A 26,033-nucleotide genomic window follows, 5' to 3' on the forward strand; every position below is an offset into this window, starting at 1 on the left:
GAGCTAGTCAACTTGCACTTCTGCAGTGTTATCAAAACTAGAATACTAAGAAGTGCAAAATTAAAGAGTGATTGACTAAACAACTTTAAAAAAGAAATTAAGTCCATACAGCACATGGTATTGCCTGAGTATATCTCTTGAAACCCTAAATGGTTACTTGATCTACCATTTGGGAGTATAGAACGTTAGGCTCAAAGATCAAAAAAATAAAATAAAATTGGACAGAAAAGGTGGATTTTGATTTGAGTACTAGGAAGAACTTAATAGGAGAGGTATTAATATGGTTTGAATGTTGAAATGTGGTTCAACTCATGTTGCAATTTACTTGCTGATGGGAAGAGGACCTTTAACAGAAATCATGTGAATTCTCACTCTCAGAAGCAGACTGTTGACCCTTATCAGGAGTCAGGCAGATGCCATGCCTTCCTGGCCTCTGGAACTGTGAACCTAAATAAGCCTCCTTCCTTCATAAATTACCACCTTCCATTACTTTGGGTACAGCAATAGAATGTAGCTGATGGGTAACCTATCTACAAAAGAGAATGTTTGATGGATAGATTGATTCTAGTTTCTAGCAATTTTAGCCAAAAGTGACTAGGATGTAAAGTTCTTATCTGGGAATGTCTGAGGTCAAAAGCCACAGTAGAGTAGTAAGCCAAGAGTGTGGCCATGGAAGGTCCCAGAAGTGCCCAGGTATCCTCTCCACCTGCCATTCAATACCTAAGATTCCATATCAGACAATCATCCCTTTACATTGCTGTTCTTTCTCTGATTACCCTCTGAAATTTCCAATGCTGCTCAAAGGAGATTTTAATTTTTGGACTCATCCATTTAGAAATATCCCTTACCAAGAACTCTGCTAAATGTTGGGGATATGTCACAGATATACCAGCAATAAACAGACATGGCCTCAGCCTTCACAGAGCTTACACTTTAGGAGGAAGGAGGAGATGAAAAATAGCTGCACAGATCAGTGAATTACCTCTTTATAATTGTAATAAATTCTGTGGAGTGTTATTTCCTCCATCTCGAAAACAGGCACAAGTAACAAGTTGCAGGTATCATTCAATATAGTTAAAATGGCAAGTAACCATGATTTTGTTAAACCTGTAGGTGTGCCTAGTACTTTGGACACATCTTTTTCAATTCATCTTTGCAAGAACAATTTTTATTATAATTATCTTTAGTTGTACAGGGGTTTCAATTGAACATGTTTGTTTATGAGTACAATGCATCTTAATTTATGTTATCCCTTTCATCATTCTCCCCATCTCTTCCAAAGGATCCTTTACAATAAATTCTACTGCTCTTCCATAATCACATGCTGATTGTCTTCTTTTTTTTGTTTTTTGCCAGTCATGGGCCTTGAACTCTGGGCCTGAGTGCTGTCCCTCAGCTCTTCAGCTCAAGGCTAGCACTCTACCACTTGAGCCACAGCACCACTTCTGGCTTTTTTCTGCTTATGTGGTGCTGAGGAATCGAACCCAGGGCCTCATGCATGCAAGGCAAGCACTCTACCACTGAGCCACCTTCCCAGCCCCTGATTGTCTTCTTGTAACCATTACAGCAAGCCTGAAAGGAGAGATCTTTTCATTTTCGTTGACAAGAATACCTTTGGAGCTTGATACTTCAGTGGCCTGGAACTTGCTCTTTCTCTCATTTGGCTATTGTACTTTCTCCTCCCAGGAGCTCAGCTCAAACTGCTCAAAATGACTCATTCACCCATTTCCTGAATCTGCCACATCTTGTCAGTTGGCAAATTCATCTGATTGCATTGCCTTAATATCTACCAAATCCATCTTTTGTTTCTCGTGCCTTCCACTAGATCATGTTCTTGTGACTAAATTGAATTGTTATAAAAAACTTTTTAAATGATCCCTACATCCACATTCATCCGTCATACAGAGGGGAAATAAAAGGTCCAGTTTTGTTTATCTCCAGATTCTAAGCACTTAGCCCAGAGTCTGAAGCATGAAAGACAGGCAGTGAGTGTTTATTAAATGAAGCTTTGTTGTACTGTGTCTCTCTTCAGAAGTCTGTACTGGTTTCCTAGTGCTCCCAGGCTGAAGCTATCCTCTGTCTGGTGTCACTGTACTTCAACCTTCTTCCTACCTTATTTATCATGCAATTCAGTGATACATGATACATTCTTTTTTAAACTATTCATCACTGGCTTGATGCTCCCTTCCTCCAAACCTTCATTTGTCAAAATTCTACCCATAATTTCAGACCCTGCTTCATATCATCTCTGTGGGACCTCTTCAGGTTATCTATTGTAATAATTGGTCTTTTTGTTCTTAAGCTCATAGTGACTTAATAACTTGATTATAATGAAGTTTTTTTTTTATAATTCCTGAGTGGACAGGATTTCAATTTAAATGCCAGTTTTGTTAACTGCCTGGAGAATTATATAGGGAAAGATTATAAGGATTTTATTCTTAGGGTCCTAGTGATTAGAAAAAAAGAGGAAAGGAACTAAACCCCATTAGATGTCACAAGAGAAGAGAGAACAAAGTACCAATGGCCAAAACAACTTTGTTATAGATCCTTATATACATTTTCACTCAGGTTGATCATGTGTTCTTGAAAACATCTATTCTGTACCCTAATACAGTGCATGTTCAGTTTATGCTTTTGCAAACTATTAACCAGTTTAAAATGGATCCCATATAAAATGATAAGTTTGACATCCATTTACATGCTTGGATATGACTTCTGAAGGTGTGAAAGGATACATCCCAAATTGCCAAGCTGTTTGAAGGTTTGATACAAATTATTATTGTTGATTTTTTTCTTTGTTAGCATTCAAACCTAGGCAGGGCCTTGTGCATCCTAATAGGTGTTTTATTACTGTCTAACTAAAAATCAAAAGCAGTTTACAAATTAATATTAACAAAACTGTAAAAACTATTAAAGTTCAAACTGACAGCAACAATTTATTATAACAAACTAGTTTTATTATATGTGGAGGCAGGTTCTCTATATTATACAACCCAATTTTATAGTTTGACTTCAATGAAGAGTAATGTAAAAAAATGTGCTCTTAATATGAATTTATTTCCTAACTTTATAATAGTCTTCCTATAAAAATCAAAGTTATTTTATTGAATAAGAATGTTAGAATATAACCCCTGCTTTCACTGTATTTGATGTCGGTATAACTTGTGGAGGGGAAGGGGAAAAATAAATCGTTTAACTAGGGATACAGGTGGACCCATTGCAACAATGAGATGTACAAGTCGTTATGTTGAAAACGAATTTTACAACTTTCATGGGGAGGGGCGGGGAGGGGGGGAGTGGGAAGGATTGGGTAGGGGGGCGGGGGGGAGGATGGGAAGGGATGGGAAGGGGAAACAAAGGAGGACTACAATGCTTGATAAGAAATGTACTCATTATCTTGCCCATGTAATTGTAACCCCTCTATACAGTATTTTCACAATAAAAAAAAAATCTTAGAATAGTTTTCATAAAGCCACATCTTTAAGTTGTTTAATATGGTGGCATTTAAAGGATCTGTGTGGGCATTTAATGCAGTTATTAAAATAATGAACACGAGTTGAAGATGTAATACAGAAATGGAATGTATGTGGTTTGGCAGCTATTTGGATGTGAGTGGGAGGAAATGGAGCAGTCAAAGATGGCTCAGCAATTTCCAGCCTGAGTGACTGGTGCTGCGGACTGGCGCTGCCGTTTATAGAAACAAGGGTATTATGAGAGGAGAATGTATCCTTTATTGTACCAGAAGAGAGGTGATGAGTTCAGTTGTCACTCAAAGTTATGTGACTTTTTGTTCTAAGTGATAATTGCTTCACAAGGAAAGCTGCTTATCTTGACATTAAAACCACACAAAATACACTGATTTATTCAAAGGATGAATTTATGATATGTGAATTACATCTCAGGGTTTATACTGCTGCTTTATAATTGTACTTCATGTGAATTAGGGAGCTAAAAGATCTACTGTTGTCTATTTCACCTTATCAATGCATATTTTAAAACAAAAGAACATTCCTTTTTGAATTAAAACATCATAAGAATTTAAAACAACTTCATATATGGGAAGAAAAGCCAGCTTTCCTACTGAGTACAAAGTGGCAGACACTATAAACTATGACCTGTAAAATTTTTACTGAATGTTTCTTCTACGTTACTTAAATTCAATTCTTCCTCTTGCAAATGGGTCTATAACTCTAGGTCTAGCTTATTAAGAGTATATCATTACTTTAAAAAAATCCATACAGGTAGCTTGCAAAGGGTTTGAATCTAGAAATAGCTTGTGCACTTTCTTTCCATAGAAAGCAGCATTAGAAATTTAAATCACTGAGAAATTGTTTCTTGCACATACTGTCACAATGCTGGGAGAATTTATTTCTATATAATTACATCATATTTTACATTGGACCTAAAATAAAAGTGTGTGATCCATTGGTATGAGATCTTTTGCATAGATGAATGAGTCAACGATCTCTTGAATAAATCATTTTCATTTTAACTTACAATTACATGGAATTAACTTATTTATACACCTTTATTTTCCACTCATCTTTGATTGTGATTTTACTTCACAGCTTCTTCCTATGCTAATTTCCTTAAATAAATCCTGTAGTGTCTTGTGTGGGAAACTTATGCCATATCATATTGGTTAGCTTTCAATTGGGTTGAAATAGTATATTTTAGTAACTAGCATGTTTTTGAGTCAAGAATTTCAAAAGCTTTAATGTACTAGGTGATTACAATATTGTCTGAAATCACAAAATGATTAGTTTATTGAACAATTCTTGTAGTTTAGCCTAAATTAAATATGGTTCGTTTTTGGAAAAATTAGAAGATAATAAATTTAATATTTTGTATATTTCTTCCAGAAGATCAATACTGTTGGAACCAGTAATGCAGATGTCCCTTTGGCTGATCCCGGAATGTACCAATTGGATATTACATTAAGAAGGGGTCAAAGTTTAGCTGCCCGAGATCGAGGAGGTAAGAACATAATTTTTTCTATGTTTGTGACAAACTTTGTTTTCCTTAGGAATGCTTAAGTTTAAAAATTAATTGTAATATTTTAATTTTTGAAAGCTTGGGTTCAAAGATATACTTTGATACGTATTTGATCTTCTGACCATGAATGAGAAAGAAGGTTTTGGCTCAGGTTCCACAGTTCTGACTCACATGGCCCATACAGCATGTTCCCACCAAAGTGCTGAAAACGTGGACTCTGCAGCACATGTAACTTTGAAACAATTAGGTACATACACAAGATGGATATTTGAAGTCATACCAGAAATTATCTTTTAGTAGAATCAAGGATATTTTTGGCTACCTAGATTTGTTCCTTTAAATCTAAAATTATATTATCTCATCAAGACTCAAGTTCTTCGCAACTGAGACTAGATTAGACCTGGTAGTAGCTTCTAGGTGAATTAAGTGTTTATACGTTACAAGAAAAGACAAGATAAACCAAATGTTCTTTAATTCCCAGATTCCCAACCCTAAGGCAATCTCCTGATGAGCTAGGCAGAGTCCCGTGAAGGATTCTTTAAGCACAGGCTAGAGGCATAATCAGAGAATAGAGATCCCCAGTAGACTGGGAGAAGTCATTGCAAGATCCCAATACTAGCTGTGTATGCGTTAGAGACCAGGACCGCCTTTAGAGCTGCTGGTCCCTCAGGAATCTGAGCTTGAGGTTCAACTCATTCTAGCAGAAGGTAGGAGACTCCAAAAATCTATGTTAGTCATTGTCAAGACACATGAAGAGGTTTCTGACCTCCCGTAATTCTCTCTCCTCACCCTAATTGATGCTCGTATTTAAGGAGTAGAAGAACCAGATTAGGATTATAGTCTGTCATTTCTGTCTTCTATCTCTAAAGAAATGTAATAATTTAATATAATAGTAGATTTTTTTACCATGTTGAAACTACAAATAATAGGTTTAATTTTAAGAAAAGCTAATAAATAATAGATTATTTTAATTATTTTATTAACATATTAATTATATAAAATGGTTCACTAATATTTTCTCTTTTTTCTATTTTTCTTTCCTTTTTGTTTCTCTGTCATTTTGACATGCTGCCAAGGAGTTTTGAGCACTTCCTCAGTTATTGGCAATGCAAAATATTCTAGACTCATCTTGTGCTTTTCCACCTCAACAATTTTCTCCAAGATCTCTAGTTACTTGTTAAGGAACATTGTGGTATAAATTTTTTTTTGTGTCAGTTGAGGAGCTTGAACTCAAGGCCCAGGTGCTGTCCCTGAGCTTTTTCACTCAAGGCTAACACTCTACCACTTTGACCTACAGCTTCACTTACAGTTTTTTTGGTAGTTAATTGGAGATAAAGAGTATCATGGATTTTCCTGCAGGAATTGGTTCAAACTGGCTTCAAATCCTCCAATCTCAGCTTCCTGAGTAGCTAGGATTATAGGCATGAGCCACCAGTGCCAGGTGCATTCCTGATTTTTATTGCTCTATTTTGACAATATTTCAGTAATTTGTTAATTATTAAATAAAATTGGGAAATGAAAAGAACTAAAAATAGAATACAACTATACCCCTTCAGGAAACCTCTAAGTCATTCTGTAAAATAGTAGTAGAATATATGTCGTTACATTCAAGATGAAAGGAACTATATACATAGATATGCTTTAGGGAAAGATCATGGTATATAAAACTGGTGTAATTGCTAGGAGCTAGCCTATAAGTAAACATATGGTAGACAATGAGAGCCAGTTTTCTCAGGGTTGGAGAATGAAGTTATAAATACCCTGTGTACCTTTATAAGAACAATAATAAAAAAGAACATTAAAAAATTTTAAAGTTACAAATACAGAAAATAAAAAAGGCTAGAATAAATCTTGAGATGTTGCAGGTATCAGTTCAGTTTTAACTGATGCATTTTACTGTCCATCAGAAATATACCAGAAGATCATGTAAATGGATGTGTTTGTGGATGGGTGTTTTCTTTTTCATTTTTTAAGATTTTTTTATTGTAAAGATACTGTACAGAGGGGTTACAGTTACATAAGAAATGAGTACATTTCCTATTGAGCATTGTTACCTCCTCCTTTGTTTTTCTCCTACTATCCCTTCCCTTACCACCTCCCCAACTCCTCCCTCCCCCTACAAGTTGTAAAGTTCATTTTCAACATAGTGTCTTGGACATCCCATGGTTACAATGGGTCAACCTGTATCCTTGTTTCAGCATTTTGTTATTTCCCTTCCCTCCCCAAATTAGAAAAATGTATTTAAAGATGCAGGGCACTGGAATCAAATACAGTGAAAACGGGATATACCATGGGGGAAGAACATATGAAAGAAACAAAAAAAAAATCACATAGTACATTAAAAACAACAGCGACAAAGATAAAACCTTTTGTGTCCCTATCTTGGGGTTCATTTTTCTCAGCATCATCTTGTATGGTCATATATACATTGCTTTTGACCTTTTCTGCTTGTCTTGTAAGATTATCCTAGATGGATACTATTCAGTGTATGTTTTCTACGTGTATGTTTAGAGAAGGCCTGAGAGCTAGCAGCATACCTAAGCTCCTCGTATTTGCTTTTAAATACAATGTTCCTTTTTTTAGGCTTTTTTTTTCTTTTTTGTGAACACACTGTACAGAGGGGTTGCAATTACATGGGCAGGTTAATGCGTACATTTCTTATCAAGCATTGCAGCCTCCTCCTTTGTTTACCCTTCACATCCCTTCCCAGCCTCCCCCCAACCCCCCCACCCAATCCTCCCCACTTCCCCCCCCCCCCCCACCAACATTGTAAAGCTAGTTTTCTACATGACAACTTGTACTTCTCATTGTTGCAACAGGTCCACCTGTATCCTTAAACGACTTGTTTTTCCCCATCTCCTCCACAAGTTATACTGACATCAAATATAGTGAAAGCAGGGGTTATACTGTGGGGGAGGGACATACAAAGCTACAAAGAGATAATCTTATAAATGCGTTAGAAACAAATGCATGAAAGGAAAAAACATTAAAATACATATCTAAGGATTCATTTTCCTAACATCACATTATCTGGCCTTTTCCGCTTGACTCATACATATACTAGATATTGCAAATAAGGGAAACCATGGGACCTATGTTTCTTTGGGCCTGGCTTACTTCACTTAATATAATTTTTTCCAAGTTTTTCCATTTCCTAACAAATGGGGCAATGTTCCTTAACAAGTAAGTAGAAATATTGGAGAAATGGTTGAGATGGAAAAGCATAAGAGCCTAAAACATTTTGCATTGCAAGTAAGTGAGGAAGTACTCAAAACTCCATGGCAGGGTATCAACATGACAGAGAAGCAAACTCAAGTAAATTCCTCATGGCCAAAGATTGTATAATTGTAGCAACAAAACAAGTAATAATTTCAATGAATACTAACACGTGGAATGAATTAAATATCTTCATAGTGATAAGTAAATAATTAAATGGATGAGTATATAGGAGAGAAGATGTATGTTTTCTTTTTAAAATTATTATCTTTAAATACTGTACAAAAATGTTTTTTGGGGAGCGGAAGGCAAAAAACAAATTATTTCTATAGGGATACAGGTGGACCCATTGCAACAATGAGATGTACAAGATGCTATGTCCAAAAACAAACTTTACAATTTAGGTGGGGGTGGGGGTGGGGGGGAATGTAGTTGTGGAGATGGGAGGAAAGGGATGGTAGGGGAAAAACAATGCTTGATAAGAAATATACTCATTACCTTGCTCATGTGATTGTAACTTCTCTGTACAGTATTTTCACAATAAAAAACTTATTAAAAATGTTTTAATTCAACATGTCAATTTATTAGAACAATGTGCACCACCCCTTGATGTCACTTTTGACCAGTGTCATCTGTGCTATCATTCTCCCCACCACCATCTATCTATCACAACCCCATTAATTCCCTCAAGTTTCCTAGTTCCATTTTCACTTGTGTGTGTGTGTGCGCGCGCGCACACATGCGCGCGCACATTGGAGCTTAAGCTCAAGTCCTTGAACTCTTACTTGGCTTTTTAAATTTTATTTTTATTGGATTTAAATGGTTATACAAAGGAGTTGCCATTCAACAAAGCAGTTTAGGAATACAATCTATCTGATCAGTATTACCCCTTTCAACCTTCTCATACATCCCTCTCCTGGCCCTTTCTCTTCCCTCCTTTCCCTTAACTTCAAAGGATATGCATTGGTTTTTTTGACTGCATTTTCCCCTTCTCCTCTTCATTTGTCTATCTTTTTCCTCTTGATGTCACATTCCCCACCTAAGTACCTGGTTCCTGCTGAACTTTGAAAGATCTAGAAAAAAAATTAAGTGAAGTAAGTCAGGTCCAGAAAGAGAAAGGATGCATATTTTCCCTTATATGTGGAAGCTAAATTTAGTTTATTACCTGTAAGTAAATATATTGGATGTTATGCAATTATAAGTAAATATATTGGATGTTATGAAATTATATAAAAATATATTAACTGAAATATGGTAGATTCAAGGAAGAATTCAAATAAGGTCATTCCTTAGAAAGAAAATCACTTGGTGTTTTTTGCTCACAGCTGGTACTCTACCACTTTCGGTTTTTATTTTGTTTTGTTTGTGTTTGTTTTTTGGGTGTTTTTTTTTTTTTTTTGCTGGTTAATTAGTATCAGACTCTTGAGGATTTGTCTGTGAAGGCTGGCTCTGAACATTGATCCTAGATCTCAGCCTCCTGAGTAGCTAGCAATATAAGAATGAACCACCAGAGCCCAGTGTTATAGGTTTTCTTATGGTAGAATTCCAGTGCACAAATGCAGAAGTGAAGATAGAAATAGAAAAAACACTCTTAACAAACACCACAGTCAAAATTATTTTATGAAGAGATCATCAGAAGATGTGAAAACTGTATGTGTTGAAATTATGATAGGGAGTAAGAGTTTCAGCACATTCAAGTATTTCTGTGTACAGTTTACAAAGTGAAAAATAGTGCTCACATGTGGAAAACCATAATCAAAACCACTCTAATGAAATGAACAATTTTGAGGAAGTAATGAAACTTGCAGGTATCATGTGCCTCCTGACAGACACCAAGAACTACATACAATTTTGTAGCACTCTTGTCAAAAATGCATAAGCTCAAATAATCATGAAAAAAACACCATGCCTGCTCTGTTACCAGATGACACCATTCTGAGCTGTGAAGCCTCTACCTCATAGATAGTGTGCAGTCTTGTTCATCTTTCCCTGGGCTCCACAAATCTGAGTCTGAATTTCATTATGTACTTACCACTACCTTTCTTATTGGATTCTCTACAAACATCTCTGCCAAAAAAATATAATACAACTTTCAGAAGAAGGAGATGTCACATACTTTAAAAATAGAGAAAATATTACTTTGTGAGAATGTGAAAGGGTTTGAAATGCTAACTCCAACTCAGTCTAACAAGTTTATTTTACTTTCATATTTGTAAAATTTCTTTTAGATAAAGATAAGAAATACTTAATCTAAGTTAAGTGGGGGTGAATTATCTTCTATCCATCTATGGATAACAGTTGTATTAAATACTGGATTAAATAGATCCTGCTGGGTTGTGAATTTACATACACATATTTTATACATATGAATTTATGTACATACATTCAAATGAGGTTTGTTTATATACATATAATTTGTATGGTAATTCCATGAAAATAGGTAGTTTGAAGTGAGAGGAAAGCCCTATAGTCAGGAAGTAATATGGTTTTGAGGGCTTGGACTGGGATTGTAAGTGTGAAAAGGAGAGTGGGGAAGAATGTGAGAAGATTCAGGAAAATGTCCAGTAGGATGCAGGAGGATTTGGAAAAGGGAACTGGAGCGGGGGAAAAAAAAAAAAAACTACTGAAAATTTAAGGTTGATGGTGCCTAGGATCCACATGAGACACTTGTATAACTAGGAGAATCAGTAGAGATTGCGCTATTGTCATCTATTATATCAATATCTTCACTTGCTGCCCAGCAAGACCAAGATGCTTGTGCCCCCTGTGTCTCAAATCCCAGATGAGTACACATAGTAGCAGAAAAGAAAAACTCAGCTGTCACCACCCCACCCCGTATTTCTGTGTTTATCTCCTCTCCTTTTTTTTTTTTTATAAAGATACCAATCATAGATTTAGGATCCACCCTCAATCTACAATATTCTTATCACAAGGTCCATAATTGTTTATATAAAGACCTTAATTCCAAATGAGGTCACATTCATTGGGACCAGAGACTAAGACTTGGACATATCTTGTGAAGTATCAAAGCTAATCTGTACAAGAGGATAATAATTATTTATTTTCATGTGTTATGAACAAATTTAAATAATCTGAAAGAGGGTGGGGATAAAGCAGTATGGTGGAGGAGTGTGAGCAAGGTACGTTATATGTATACAAGGATGCATCAAAATAAACCCCCTTGTACAACTAACTGATAGTAATAAAAAGAGATCGCTGTGAACTTATTACTGTATTTTTTGTTCAGGTCTTCGGAATTGAACTCAGGGCCAGGCCACACTCTTTGAGCTTATTTTGCTGATGGCTAGTGCTCTACCAGTTGAGCCACAGCTCCACTTTCAGCTTTTTGATAGTTAATTGGAGATAAGAGTCTCACAGACTTTCCTGCCAAGGCTGGCTTTTAAAAATGATCTTAAGATCTCAGCCTCCTGGGTAGCCAGGCTTATAGAACTGAGCCACTGGTGCTTGGCTATTATTACTGTATTTAAAACTGTTAGAAATCCCTGCATTGAGCTAAATTAGAGACTCTCAATAACTGCAGCTGAGACTCTTGGATCTACAGTGAGTCTGATGTCTGTGCTAAAAGAGAGTTTCTAAGTGGTATAAGAATCACATTTTCAGTAAGGATTATAAAAGCTCGGTGAAAGGAGAGAACTTAGATGTTTATCATCAGCAAAGCTTCCCTTGAACTCACCTTTTATATAAAGCTGTCAGATCTAAGAAAACCTAGAAAACACTTTTGTCCAAAGCAAGAAATTTGATTTAAGTAAATTGAAAATTTCTGAATTCTAAGTGTAAACAAGTCATTTTTCAAATTGGAGGGCCTGCCGGAACTTTTATCACTAAAATAGACATTGAGAAAACTTGTAAGATAAAATTATTTTCGAAGTGGCGAAACATGGTGATGTTTCTAGTGTATTTTAGGCGTCGGCAAAGTTCTTGTCACCTACAAATATTTCCTCCAGTCCTCATGCAGACTGGCTAAGAGCACTTCTCCCTGCTACCCCTGTATAAGCATTCACGGTTAATGTACAGATTCTTTGTTCTTCTTCCTTGGAAGGTATTTTTATGATAGAATAGGCATTTATCACAGTTTACCTGGGGGCAGATTGGGTTTTTTTTAACATGTTGATGGACACAATTTTAATTAATAGCACTCCATTTCACTCTCAAAATCTCCCAGTTTCAAACACATAGAATATACTGACGCTCTCTAAAACAAATCTTAATTTCATTAAAGTTCATCAGAAAATTAGGCATTATGTGGGTTGGAGATGTGGCCTAGTGACACAGTATATACCTAGTATGCAGGAGATCCTGAGTTCAGACCCTGGTGCCCAGAAACAAACAGAACGTGACAGACATTCTTTTTTTCCTAGATGAGCAATTTCTTTTTTTTTTTTTTTAAAATAATTTATCTTTTTTTTAATTGTGAAAATACTGTACAGAGGGGTTACAATTACATGGGCAAGATAATGAGTACATTTCTTATCAAGCATTGTAGCCTCCTCCTTTGTTTCCCCTTCCCATCCCTTCCTATCCTCTCCCCGCCCCCCAACCCTCCTCCCCCCCACCACCAAAGTTGTAAAGTTCGTTTTCAACATAACAACTTGTACATCTCATTGTTGCAATGGGTCCACATGTATCCCTATTTAAACGATTTGTTTTTTCCCTTCCCCTCCACAAATTATAACAACATCAAATAGAGTGAAAGCAGGGGTTATACCTTGGGGGAGGGACATACAAAGCAACAAAGAAATAATCTTATAAATGTGTTAGAAACAATCCATGAAAGAAAAAAATAATTGAATACATATTTTAGTGTTTATTTCCCTTACATCAACTTATCTGACCTTTTCTGCTTGACTCAGACATATACTAGTTTTTGCAAGTAAGGGAAACCATGGAACCTATGTTTCTTTGGGCCTAGCTTACTTCACTTAATATAATTTTAAGTGAAGTAAGCTACGTGTATTTCTGAGTAGGAGGAGCTCAATTCTTCTTAGCCCTTTCTTCAGATTTGCTCAGGTTTAAATATACTATGTTGACTAAGAACAGAACTGTTTACGTTGTATTTTGTGCTGATAGTGAAATGAATATGCTCCTAGTCAACTGATTTTTTAAATTTCTTATCAATGATGAGAGACAGACATCAGCTTGTGTACCTGATGGAGACACACTCATTTACACACATGTCACTGTGATTTTCTTAACCTGTCATTGCAGATTTCTTTTAAAAATTACAGTGGCAATGTTCTTAAATAATTTTGATATTTAAGTTGTTTAGGTCTTTAGTCAACTCAGGGTTAAAACATTCCATCTCCTCAGCCATTCATCATTTTTAGCTGTTGGAAATTTCATGCTCTTCTAATCATTTTGATACAGACCATAGGTTGGTTGTGCAAAAATATATAAATGGGGGCTGGGAAGATGGCTCAGTGGTAGGGTGCTTACCTCCCATGCATGAGGCCCTGGGTTCAATTCCTCAGCATCATATAAATAGAAAAAGGCAGAAGTGACACTGTAGCTCAAGTGGTTGAGCACTAACCTTGAGCTGAAGAGCTGAGGGACAGTGCCCAGGCCCAGAGTTCAAGAGCCACACCAACCAAAAAAATATATATATATAAATGCATAGTTGTATATCCACATTATATATAGTGAGTGTGTGTGTATAAAGGGTATGCATATGTGTCACTATGTATAAAACTTAAGATCTCAAGCTATATCCTCTCCTGTCATTTTCAGCAATATAGATGGAACAAGAAGTCATTATATTGAGTGAAACAAGCAAGACACAGAAAGACAAGTATGTGTGTGTGTGTGTGTGTGTGTGTGTATATATACACACACACATATATATATATTTGGTCATGGGGATTGAACTCTAGGCCTGGAAGCTGTCCCTCAGCTCTTCAGCTCAAGGTTAGCACTCTACCACTTGAACCACAGTGCCACTTCTGGTTTTCTGGTGGTTTATTGGAGATAAAGCCTGGGCTGGCTTTGAACCACGATCCTCAGATCTCAGCCTCCTGAGTAACTAGGACTACAGACATGAGCTAACAGCGCCTGTCTGACAAGTATATTTTTGTATCTGCAGAAAGTATATTGCAGTAGGTTGGGTATGCAGTATCCTCCAAAAGGCTCATGATCAGTGCTTAGTTCTCCATGTAATATTCAGAGTCCAGACTTTGGGGGAAGCGACTGGGTGGTGAGTGCTCTGACTTCATCTTTGGATTGTCAGTCGGTTACCTTGGTGAATTTTTTGGCATTATTTGGAGGTGATGGAAACTTTTCAGAGGCCTAGTTGTAGGAAGTAGGTCACTGGGAGGGTGGAGTTCCCTTGAAAACAATAGCTTGTCCTCAACCTCTGCCTCCTCATTTTAGTTCTCTGCCTCCTCACTGCCAGGACATGGGCCACTTTGCTCCACTACATGCTCCTCACCAGCAAAGATGCCAAGCAACCATGGACCAAAACTATGGACTAAAGCCAAAATAAATCCTTTTTCTCTTAAATTGTTTGCTCAGGTATTTCATCACAGCAAGGAAAGCTACCTGACACACATATGGTTTATTCTTTTTCACTGATTTATATTCAAGATGCAAAAAATCATGTGATATATATATATATATATATATATAATATATATATATATATATATGGAGAGAGAGAGAGAGAGAGAGAGAGGTCCTAATTGTGGGTTAATATGTATTCAAGTGTTATTTTTCTTTCATGCGATTGTTTCTAGCACATTTATAAGATTTTTGTTTGTTTGTTTTGTATGTCCCTCCCCCACCATATAACCCCTGCTTTCACTGTATTTGATGTTGGTATAATTTGTGGAGGGGAAGGGAAAAAACAAATCGTTTAAATAGGGATACAGGTGGACCCATTGCAACAATGAGACGTACAAGTCATTATGTCGAAAATGAACTTTACAACTTTGGAGGGGGGCTGGTGGGAGGTAGGATAGGATGGGAAGGGGAAACAAAGGAGGAGGCTACAATGCTTGGTAGGAAATGTACTCATTATCTTGCCTATGTAATTGTAACCCCTCTGTACAGTATTTTCACAATAATTTTTTTAAAAATGTAAAAAAAAGTACATTTTGCTGGTATGTTTATAAGACAGAATCTTAAAATATAACCATAGTATTCAAAATAACTGCTATTACCTATATCTCTTCTCTTTCACAAACTCCTCTTTTTTTCCCACTGGTCCTTTGTTAGTAATCTGTTTTCACAGTCACTTGCTATTGGGTCAAACTTGTTCAAGAAATCCTAATATTTTTAAGTCTGCTGGGCACCACCAGTCAGCTCTTAGATTACATTCTGAAGCCTGCCCCTAGGTTCATAGAGCCTCAATCATCTTTTCTACAAGGTCTGAAACTGCCTTCCTAGTTATTTCTCTTGAAGACACAATCTTTGGCCTGTAGTCAAGACTGGCAGCTGAAAGGCAAGTGTGAGGAGAGAAGAAGGTTGCTATTGGTGAAACACAGAACAACTCTGGTTGATTTATAACAGAAACCAATGATATCAGAATGGCAGCATACAACATCTCTCACTGGAAGGGAGAGCATGCACATGTGCACACGTGCGCGTGTGCATGAGCACACACATACACACACACATACACACACATACACTTGTAACTTAGGTAGTTACAGGAAGAGGGCAATGCACTTTAGATAGAGAGCCATGACAAATCTCCAAAGTCTTACAATCTGTGCTGTAAAACATATGCCAAAGACCTCTCTAATTGATCAAGGAATTTTTTTTTAACATTTTAGAAAAATTATTGTAAAGGTGTTGGGGGGGGTTACAGTTACATAAGTAAGGTAATGAGTATATTTCTTTTTAAACATTCCCTCATTTTCTCCCACTTACCACTCCTCACTCCCCTCCCCCACCAAGTTGTAAAGTTCATTTACAACATAGTGTCTAGTGACTATCATTGTTTTATTAGGTCATCCTTTGTTTCTGTGATTCAAAACTAAAAATCTACCTAGTAATGGTATAATGTCTCACCATTTCATGATGTGAAATGAAGTATACTTCCATTTAGTCCCAGAGAGCACGTAAGATATCAAAAGAATGAGGCTCTCCTATGCAAAATTGACTATGAATAAGTTGAACTTTTCACTTTGTTTTGAAAATGTGTCTATATCCCCAAAACAATATTTCCTGACTACTGTGTCATTTAGGTTCAATGAAACATCAGATTTACAAGACAATCTGGGCATACACTTGACAACAGTCTGTTCAAGGTGACATCGGACAGGAGCCAAAGCTCATTAGCATGAGATATCCTTGCTGTAGCCCATACAGAAGCTGCCACAGACATCTGGACATTTTCTACCTTGGCTCTTTAGGTAACATAGTACAAATACAGAAAGACAAGCTTTACACTGAGCAGTGGTTCCTTTGATGGAAGAACCACCCTGGTATAAAGGCCTGCTTTCTCATAGGATCCAGTATCTCTAATAACTACTCAGTGAGGCTCCACTTGCAACAGTCATTAACACAGGGAAGTCTAAAGATAGGGGCTTCCTATCAGATGTTTCTGCTTGTCCTTATCCAGATGAAATTTACCAGCCAAAGGGTCATTTTTATACAACGTTGCTTAGCAACAGAGTTGATATATTGTCTAATCAGGTTACCAGAGAGAAGGGAATTAACCAAAGGTCATATTGTCTGTTAAGATAGGGGTCAAGGTTTCCCCCCATCAGGGAAAATGCTGGTAAAACAATGAGCAAATGTGGAGCATTCCCAAATTATTCCTAATTGTATCGTGTAGATCCTCAGCCTTTTCATGCCCCAGAAAAGGTTTTATGGTGAGGAAAAGTAACCTTCCATGCCCCTAGCAGCTGTTCAAAAAGCACCAAGTTTTGTTTGTCCATAAAAATGTCCCCTTAGTTTTATTTCATGTTTCCAGATTTATGGTCTGACCTTAAATAACAACAAAATCAAACAAAATTTTCAGACAAGCACATATGCTCAAGGACAAGAAGGGCTACAATCTTGGCTATGTTACTAACCAAAGCAAAAGTACTTTATAGCAACCACAATACAGCTAATGTTATGGCATGTGAATATGTGCTCACTGATTCTAACAAATATGCCCATCTATGAGGATATTGACAGCTGGGGAGGATATGAGCTTGGGGGACATGGAATTCTTTATACTTTGTTCAATTTAATTGGGAAACTAAAACTTACATTAAAACATTATTCAGGGTTTGGAGGTATGACTCAACTCAAGGCAGAGTATTTCCTTGCTCAGCCTTCAAATCTCAGTACCACAGACAAAGAAGCAAAGAGAAATTTTTTTAAAATGCTACTCTGTACTGATCATGTCCTTTGCACTATTACCATTTTTAAGTCTCAGGCAGTAACCATTACACATTAATTACTTTAAGTCTCCAAGTTAATTATGAGTAATAGCATTGTAATTTATATTGATATTACCAAGCAAAATAACCACAGTTGATTGGATTGACATTAAGACTCAGAGAAATACAAAACCCTAAGGGTAAGCTTAATGAAAGCAAATAGAATACTGTATACCCATCTGAAGTGTGAAACAATCACTTTTTCTTAAAAAATAAAGGCGCTAAATTCCTATTTCAGTTTATTTTATACATTTTTGTATCTACACATTCTTAAATTTTAGCTTAATTAGTGGATCTTTTGTCTGGTCTATAAAATAAGTATAAAATTTTTTAGTTAATTAGGCTGTAAGAAAATAAATCTAATTTACCTGAATTAATGTTGACCTCATATCCCACTGAGCTATGTAGGTTGAGAAGACATTTAGCAGTCCTTTAAGCCATTTTAATGAAACCTAATAGATTTATCACTATCTATCATGAGGATAGTTAAGAGTGCTTTAAGTGAACTAAAAGATACTTTTTAATTATTCTTTTTTACTATTTAATAGTTACCTAGGTCAGATAAAGAATACAGTTCCTTTTGAACAAAGTCACCGCTACCCTCCACTCCCCACCTCCCAGTTTTTCTCTCCTGGTTCCCACCCGCAAGTTCATTTTCAACATAGTTTCTAGTGAGAACCACTGCTGCATTTGTTTACTTCTGCATTAGTGGTAGCTAGAATGTGCCTATAAATATGCAAGTAAACACACTGGATGGTAAAAAATAAATAAAGTATCCTTTTTTTAAATAACTTTTTTTATTGTGAAAATACTGTACAGAGGGATCAGAGTTACATAAGCAAGGTAATGAGTACATTTCCTATCAAGCATTGTTCCCTCCTCCTTTGTTTTTTCCCTATCTTCCCTTCCCTCCCCCTCCACAACTACATTTCCCCTTTCCCCACCCACCTAAATGGTAAAGTTCGTTTTTCAACATAGTGTCTTGTACATCTCATTGTTACAGTGGGTCAACCTGTATCCCTATTTAAACATTCTGTTTTTTCGCTTCCCCTCCCCAAATTATACAGACATCAAATACAGTGAAAAGAGAGGTTATACCAGGGGAAGGAACATACAAAGAAACAAAAAAAAAATCACATGGTACCTTATTAATACCTTAGAAACAATAGCAGAAAAGAAAAAAAACCACTTGTGTCCCTATCTTGGGGTTCATTTCACTTAACTTCACCTTATATGGTCATATATACATAACTTTTGACCTTTCTACTTGTCCCAGACATATACTAGTTATTAAAAATAAGAAAAACCACGGGACCTATGTTTCTTTGGGCCAGGCTTACTTCACTTAATATAAGTTTTTCAAAGTCTTTCCATTTCCTAACAAATAGGGCAATGTCATTCTTTCTGGTGGAGGCATGTGTGTGTGTGTGTGTGTGTGTGTGTGTCTGTGTGTGTGTGTGTGTGTGTGTGTGTGTATGTATATATACATATATATACCACATTTCCTTGATCCATTCATCTACTGAGGTGAAGCTGTCTGGGTTGGTTCCATATCTTAGCTATGGTAAATAATGCTGAAGTAAACATAGTTGTTCTGGTACCTTTAGTATGGTCTAGTTTGTGATCATTTGGGTAAATGCCCAAAAGTGGGATTGCTGGGTCATAGGGGAGCTTTATGTGGAGTCTTTTGGGGAATCACCATACCACTTTCCAAAGTGGTTGAACTAGTTTACACTCCCACCAACATTGCAGTAGGGTTCCCTTCTGGCCACATCCCCTCCAGCATCTGTTGTTATTAGAGTTCTTGATTCTAGCCATTCTAACTGGGGTGAGATAGAATCTCAATGTTGTTTTGATTTGCATTTCTTTTAGGGCTAGAGAGGTTGAACATTTCTTCATGTGTCTATTGGTCATTCTTATTTCCTCTTCAGAAAAGTTTCTCTTTAAATCTTTAGTCCACTTATTTATCAGGCAGTTGTTTCTTGTTGGCGGATTTAATTTTTTGAGTTCCAAGTATATTTTAGATATGAAACCCTTGTCCATTGTATGGCTAGTGAAAATCTTCTCCCAATCCGTGGGCTTTCTATTGATCTTGCTAGCTATGTCCTTTGCCATGCAGACTCTCTGCAGATTCATGCAATCCCATTTGTCCAACCTTTCTTTGATTTGTTGTGTTTCTGGGTCTTTATTAATAAAAATTCAGCCTGTGCCAAAGAGACCTAGGATTTCCCCTATTCCATCCTGTAATGTTTTCAGGGTGTCTGCTTTACCTCTGAGGTCTTTCGTCTATTTGGAGTTGATTCTTTTGTGAGGTGATATAAAAGGATGTAGCTTTAGTTTTCCACAGGTGATTAACCAATTTTGCCAGCACCATTTACTGAAGAGGCTGTCTTTCTTCCATTCTATTGTTTTAGCTCCCTTATCAAAGATTAGATGGCTATAGGTCTGTGGGTTCATTTCTGGGTTTTCAGTCCTATTCCATTGGTCCTGAGGTCTGTTCTTATGCCAGTACCAAGCTGTTTTGATTACTATGGCTTGGTAGTAGTTTGAAATTTGGTATTGATATTCCTCCAGCACTGTTCTTTCTGCTAAGGATTGTTTTTGTTTTTTGGGATCTTTTATGGCTCCATATGAATTTTTGGTTTGCTTTTTCTATTTCATTGAAGAATGAGGTTGGAATATTGATAGGTATCACATTGAATTTGTAATATTTTTGGGGGGGTCTGGTTGTGGGGCCTGAACTCTAGGCCTGGGAGCTGTCCCGCAGCTCTTCAGCTCAAGGCTAGCACTCTACCACTTGAGCCACAGTGCCACTTCCAGCTTTTTTCTTTTTGCTTATGTGGTGCTGAGGACTCGAACCCAGGGCCTCAGGCATGCAAGGCAAGCGCTCTACCACTGAGCCACCTTCCCAGCCCCTCACATTGAATTTGTAGATAGCCTTTGGAAGTATTGCCATTTTCATGATGTTGATCCTTCCATCCAGGAGCATGAGGGGTGGGGGGGTTGCACTTTCTAAGTTTTGCTTTGATTTCTTTTTTCAGATTTTTAAAGTTTTCATCATAGAGGTCCTTCACTTCATTGGTGAAGTTAATTACTAGATATTTTATTTTTGTGGTGCTATTACAAAAGGGGCTTTCCTGATTTCAGCCCCACTCTTCTCATTGTTGGCATACAGAAAAGCCATTGATTCTTAAGGGTTAATTTTATACCCTACTACTTTGCCAAAGTTTGGAATCACCTTGAGTAATTTGGGAGTGGAGTCTGTGGGATTCTTTATATACAAGATCATGTCATCTGCAAAGAGGGAGACTTTGACTTCATCTTTCCCTATTTGGATCCCCTTTATTTTGCATCTTGTCTTATTGCTGTAGCTAGGTATTCTAATGCTAAATTGAAGAGAAGTGTAGAGAGTGGACATCCTTGTCTCATTCCTGAGTTTAGAAGAAATGACTTTTAAGTATAATCCTGGCTGTAGGTTTGTCATTTAAAGCCTTTACTTTATTGAGGAATTTTCCATGGATTCCTAGTTTTTCCAGAGCCTTCAATATAAAGGGGTGTTGGATCTTGTCAAATGCTTTTTCTGCATCTATTGAGATAACAATGTGGTTCTTATCCTAACTCTTGTTGATGTGATGAATTATATTAATTGATTTGCATATATTGAAATGCAATCCTGAAATGAATCCTGTTTGATCATAGCTTATGATTTTTTTGGATGAATTGTTAAAGTCAATTGGCGAAAACTTTGTTGAGAAGTTTTACATCGATGTTCATAAAGGAAATGGGTCTATAGTTCTCTTTCTTTGATGAGTTCTTGCCTGGTTTGGGGATGAGGGTTAAGATGTCTTCACAGAAAGAGTTTGTTAGTGAACGTTCTCTTTCAATTTTATTGAAGAGTTCGAGGAGTATTGGTGTGAGCTCTGCTTTGAAGGCCTTGTAGAATTCTGCTGTAAATTCATCCAGTCCTAGGTGGATTCTCAGATGGGAGGTCTCATATTGCTGTTTCTATTTGAATGCTTGATATGGGTCTGTTAAGTTGGTTTAACTCATCTTTGTTTAGTTTTGGCGTGTTATTTGCTAGAAAATCGTCCATTTCTTCCAGATTCTCAAACTTATTAGCATAAAGGTTTGAGAAGTAGTCCCTTATAATGTTCTGAATCTTGGTTGTTTCTGTGGTGATGTTTCCATTCTCATCTCTGAGTTTGTTTATTTGGGTGTGCTCTCTTCTTTTTTGTGATAAGATTTGCTAAGGGTTTGTCAATTTTGTCAATTTCTTTGAAGAACCAACTCTTTGTTTTCTTGATTCTTTCTGTGGATTTTTTAGATTCTAATTCATTTAATTTTGATTTAATTTTTTTTTTTTGGAGGGGCGATCGTGGGGCCTGAACTCTGGGCCTGGGAGCTGTCCCTCAGCTCTTCAGCTCAAGGCCAACGCTCTACCACTTGAGCCACAGTGCCACTTCCGGCTTTTTTCTTTTTGCTTATGTGGTGCTGAGGAATCGAACCCAGATGCATGCAAGGCATGCACTCTACCACTGAGCCACCTTCCCAGCCCCTTGATTTAATTTTTATTTCTTTCCGTCTACTGGATTGGGGTTTAGTTTGCTGCTCTTTTTCAAGGAGGTTCAGATGTCTCATTAAATTGTTGGTTTCAGATCTCTCCAATTAGTTGATGTAGGAACTCAGAGCTATAAACTTGCCTCTGAGTATTGCCTTTGCTGTCTCCTAGAGAAGCTGGTAATTTGTGTGTTCATTTTTGTTGAATATCATGAACATTTGAATTTCCTTTCTAATCTCTTTCATGACCCACTGGTGATCCAACAGTGTGTTGTTCAGCTTCCATGTGTTCAGGACTTTCTTTGGTGGCTTTTGGTGTTGAGTTCTAATTGTATTCCCTTGTGGTCTGAAAGAATGCAGGGCATAGCTTCAATGTTGCTGAAGTTGGACAAGTTTGCTTTGTGATGTAAAATATAGTCTATTTTGGAAAATATTCCATCTGCTGCTGAGAAGAATGTGTATTCTGATGCTGCTTGGTGAAATATTTGGTAGATATCTGTTAAGTATAGTTGATCTATGCAGTTGTTTAGATCTGTGGTTTTTCTGTTGAGTTTTTACCAAGTTGATCTATCTAGTGGAAATAGTGGTGTGTTAAATTCCCCAACAATTAATGACTTTGGATCTATGTGAGCTTTGAGGGAAAGTAATGTTTCTTGGATAAATTTGGGTACTCCATTGTTTGGTGAATCCAAATTTAGAATTGTAATATCCTTCTGAAGGAGAAATCCCTTAATTTGTATGTAGTGACCTTTTTATTTGACCTTCTATTATGAAGGAGAGTTTAGCTGGGTACAATATCTTGGTTGATAGTTGTTTGTCTTTAGGGCATGGCATACATCATTCCAGGCTCGTCTTGCTTTAATTGTCTCTGCTGAGAAATCTGAGGTTCTATCACTTGATTATCATGAGTGGGAGTTGAGATACCTGGGCTTGCCATTTTTCTTGTGTTTGTCTGGCTTGTTCTGCCCATTTGGTATGAAAGTAACACCAATTTTGCACTAGAACACTATTTTAATGCAAGCATCAACCAGAGTCTTGTAGTTGCATAGTCAAAATGGCTGTAGCTACAATCTAATTCAATAGATACAATCTATTCACCATCAAAAAACTGATTAATGGGCTAAGAGCATCAAAGAGAGATTCAACAGATCAGAAATTAATAGGTTTAGGGAGAAATATAGGGGAAAATAGGATTAGAGGGAGAGGTAAAAGGAAAGAGTGAATTTAACCAAGTCTTAATCTCAGAGAGGAAATGGATAGGACAGAATGAAAGGAGAGAGATAAAAAAAACAAGAAAAGATGAAAAAACAAAAATTTAAATTTAAAAAAATGAAACACTTAAAGTTTATGTAAGTATAAAGAAATACTGATAGAAGAAAATGATAGGATGAGAGGAGGAGAAAGATAAGAAGGAAAATGAAAAAAATAGAAAATTAAAAATTAAAAAATGGAATATTTAAAAATTACATAGGTATAATGACATAGTACTACTATTAAAGAAGTTAATCCTAAAAGGTTTTGAATTGAATAATCAGTTTCTGAATTAAGTATGTACATAATGAAGGACAAAGTCTAATAATCGATGATGGGTATATATCTGGGGATGAGCAGAACAGCAATTAAATCATGTAACAAAGAAAAAAATGACCAGAATATTAAAAGAGATTTAAAGAAACACACACACATACACATAAAATAAAAAATTATGAAAAAAATAGAAAACAATTTTTTTAATTTTAAAAAATTAGGTAGAAAAAAGAGTTCTTTGATTTCTTTTTTTTTGGGGGGGGGGGGGCGGGTGGGAAGAGATCTTGTATCTCCCCTGTGTTCATAACCAGTCTCTTGGTAGAGTCTCTGCTCTGCTTGTGGTGTTTGGTTTTCCTGTGGCTTGATTGGTTTCTTAAGTCAGTTTGTTTGAGCAGGCAGAGAGAAGCTCTGCCTTACCCAGGACTTTGTGATCCTCTAAAGTATCCTTTTAAGCAGTATTTCTTTCCCTTTAGTGTTATAGGGAGAGTTTAACAGCTCTATATTCTAAATTTATATGCACCAATTAACTTAGGACTATTCAAAATATGAGCTCTATTCAATTTGAGTACATCATCTTTGCTGATGTTTTCTTTGTAGCCAGACAAAAGTACTTTGTCAAAAAGAAAAATTATCTTTTAAGGTAGTTTAGGGACAGCTCTTTTGCCCCAAGGAGCAAGTCATCTTGTTCAAATATTCTCTCTTGTAAAATTCAAAGCTATGTCTTCGTTCACCCTGAAGATAGTATCCATCTCTCTCAGGTTCTTATGAAATTAGTAATCTGATTTCATCTTATTTCACTTTTAAAGTATCCTTGTTCATTTAATTAGATACATTTATAACATGTTTAGTGTTCCTTAATTTTAAAAGATACATAAAATCAGTTATACATAAAAATAATTTTTCAGAGTTTTGTCCCTGGACCAGCACTATTAGAATCACTTTGTAATTTCCAAATTCTTGGGTTCCACTCCAGGACTACTGAATGGGATTAAGTTCCTTTCATCAATAGTAGGGATTTTTATTTAGTTATAACATCTTAATTGGACAAATTTAAGAGTGTCATTATGACATTTCTATGCATGCATACAATCAACTATATTTTAAAGTACCTCTATATAATTCTAATGTATACTCGACTTTGAGACTCACTTATACAAAATATGTTCAAAGAACCTGCCACCACCACCCCACCACTCCTGGGCATCTACCCATAATACAGGAGCCAAGATACTGTAAAGACACTTGTCTATCCTTATTCATTGCTGCACTATTCACAATAACCAAGTTGTGGAAACAACCCAATTGCCTACCAGATCCAAAAATGGAATTTTACACACCCCTTAGAAAGAATGTTACTATGTCATTTTCAGGGAAAGAGCTGGACTTAGAACAAATCATGTGGAGTAAGGTAAGCCAATTTCAGAGAGACCAACATCACATGTTTTCTCTCCTGTGCAGAAGCTAGATCTAAAATACATGAGGACATGATAACTATACAGGACTCCAAGCATTCACAAACAGTGAGACCAAAGGAGGATATTCTTAGGAGGGGAACACAAAGTACAATGTCTATATGCATCTCATCATATAAAATAATATTTATCAAAATAAACTCCAGGAAATAGAAACAAAAGTGTTTTGTTGTTGCTATTTTTCTTTTATTTCCTTTTTGTGTAGGTTGTTCATATATCTGTCTTTGGGAGGGGAAGGAGGCGAGCAGAAATGAAGGGGCAAAGGCTGAGCAAATACAGCAGTGGTACTCACCAGATACTAGGTTGAAAATTAACTATACTACTTGTGGATGGGAGGGAGAAAATGTGATAGAGACTGAGGGAAGGCATGGCATTGTCCAAAAAGAAATGTATTCTGTAAAGAAATGTATTCTGTACCTGACTTATATAACTGTAACCACTCTGCAAATCACCTTTATAATAACAGTAAAAAAAACTAAAAAAAAAAATCCACCATTTCATTTCACACACACACCTCCAAACACTACAAATAATCACTTGTAGTCGCATATGGACAAGCAGGAAGCCCCTACACCAAATATTACATATAATTTTAACCAGTTAATAAATGGCATATGGAAACTAGATGAACAAAAATGTCCTATAAGAAACTTAAAATACAGCCTAAAGATCGTAGTGAAAGTATTTTTTTGCTCTCTGTAGGCTCTCCTTCTAAGAGTTGCTCACTCTTCTGAAACACAGTAGATAGGTACTCCTCAAATACAAAATAGACTACAGAATTCTTCAGGTATACGCTCTTCAGAAGCTATAGTCACTCAAGGTTTCCCTTCATGGAGCACCTGAGGATGTCTGAATATCAAACTCTTTTTCCAGTTTC

General features: G+C 36.5%; 1 protein-coding gene across 9 annotated transcripts in view; it reads left to right on the forward strand.

Annotated features, from left to right (window-relative positions):
• Positions 1 to 26,033, forward strand: part of Mctp1 (multiple C2 and transmembrane domain containing 1) — a 415,812-nt gene that overhangs the window by 89,058 nt on the left and 300,721 nt on the right. For all 9 annotated transcript variants that reach the window (XM_042690819.1, XM_042690817.1, XM_042690815.1 and 6 more), the window contains exon 2: positions 4,863 to 4,977. In XM_042690819.1, the coding sequence (XP_042546753.1) occupies positions 4,917 to 4,977 (61 nt within the window). In that variant the 5' untranslated portion in view covers positions 4,863 to 4,916. The remainder of the gene's footprint in view (positions 1 to 4,862; positions 4,978 to 26,033) is intronic.

The sequence above is a fragment of the Dipodomys spectabilis genome, unplaced genomic scaffold, assembly GCF_019054845.1.
Source record: "Dipodomys spectabilis isolate Male_0828 unplaced genomic scaffold, ASM1905484v1 ptg000140l, whole genome shotgun sequence".
In the NCBI taxonomy this organism is placed as follows: Eukaryota; Metazoa; Chordata; class Mammalia; order Rodentia; family Heteromyidae; genus Dipodomys; species Dipodomys spectabilis.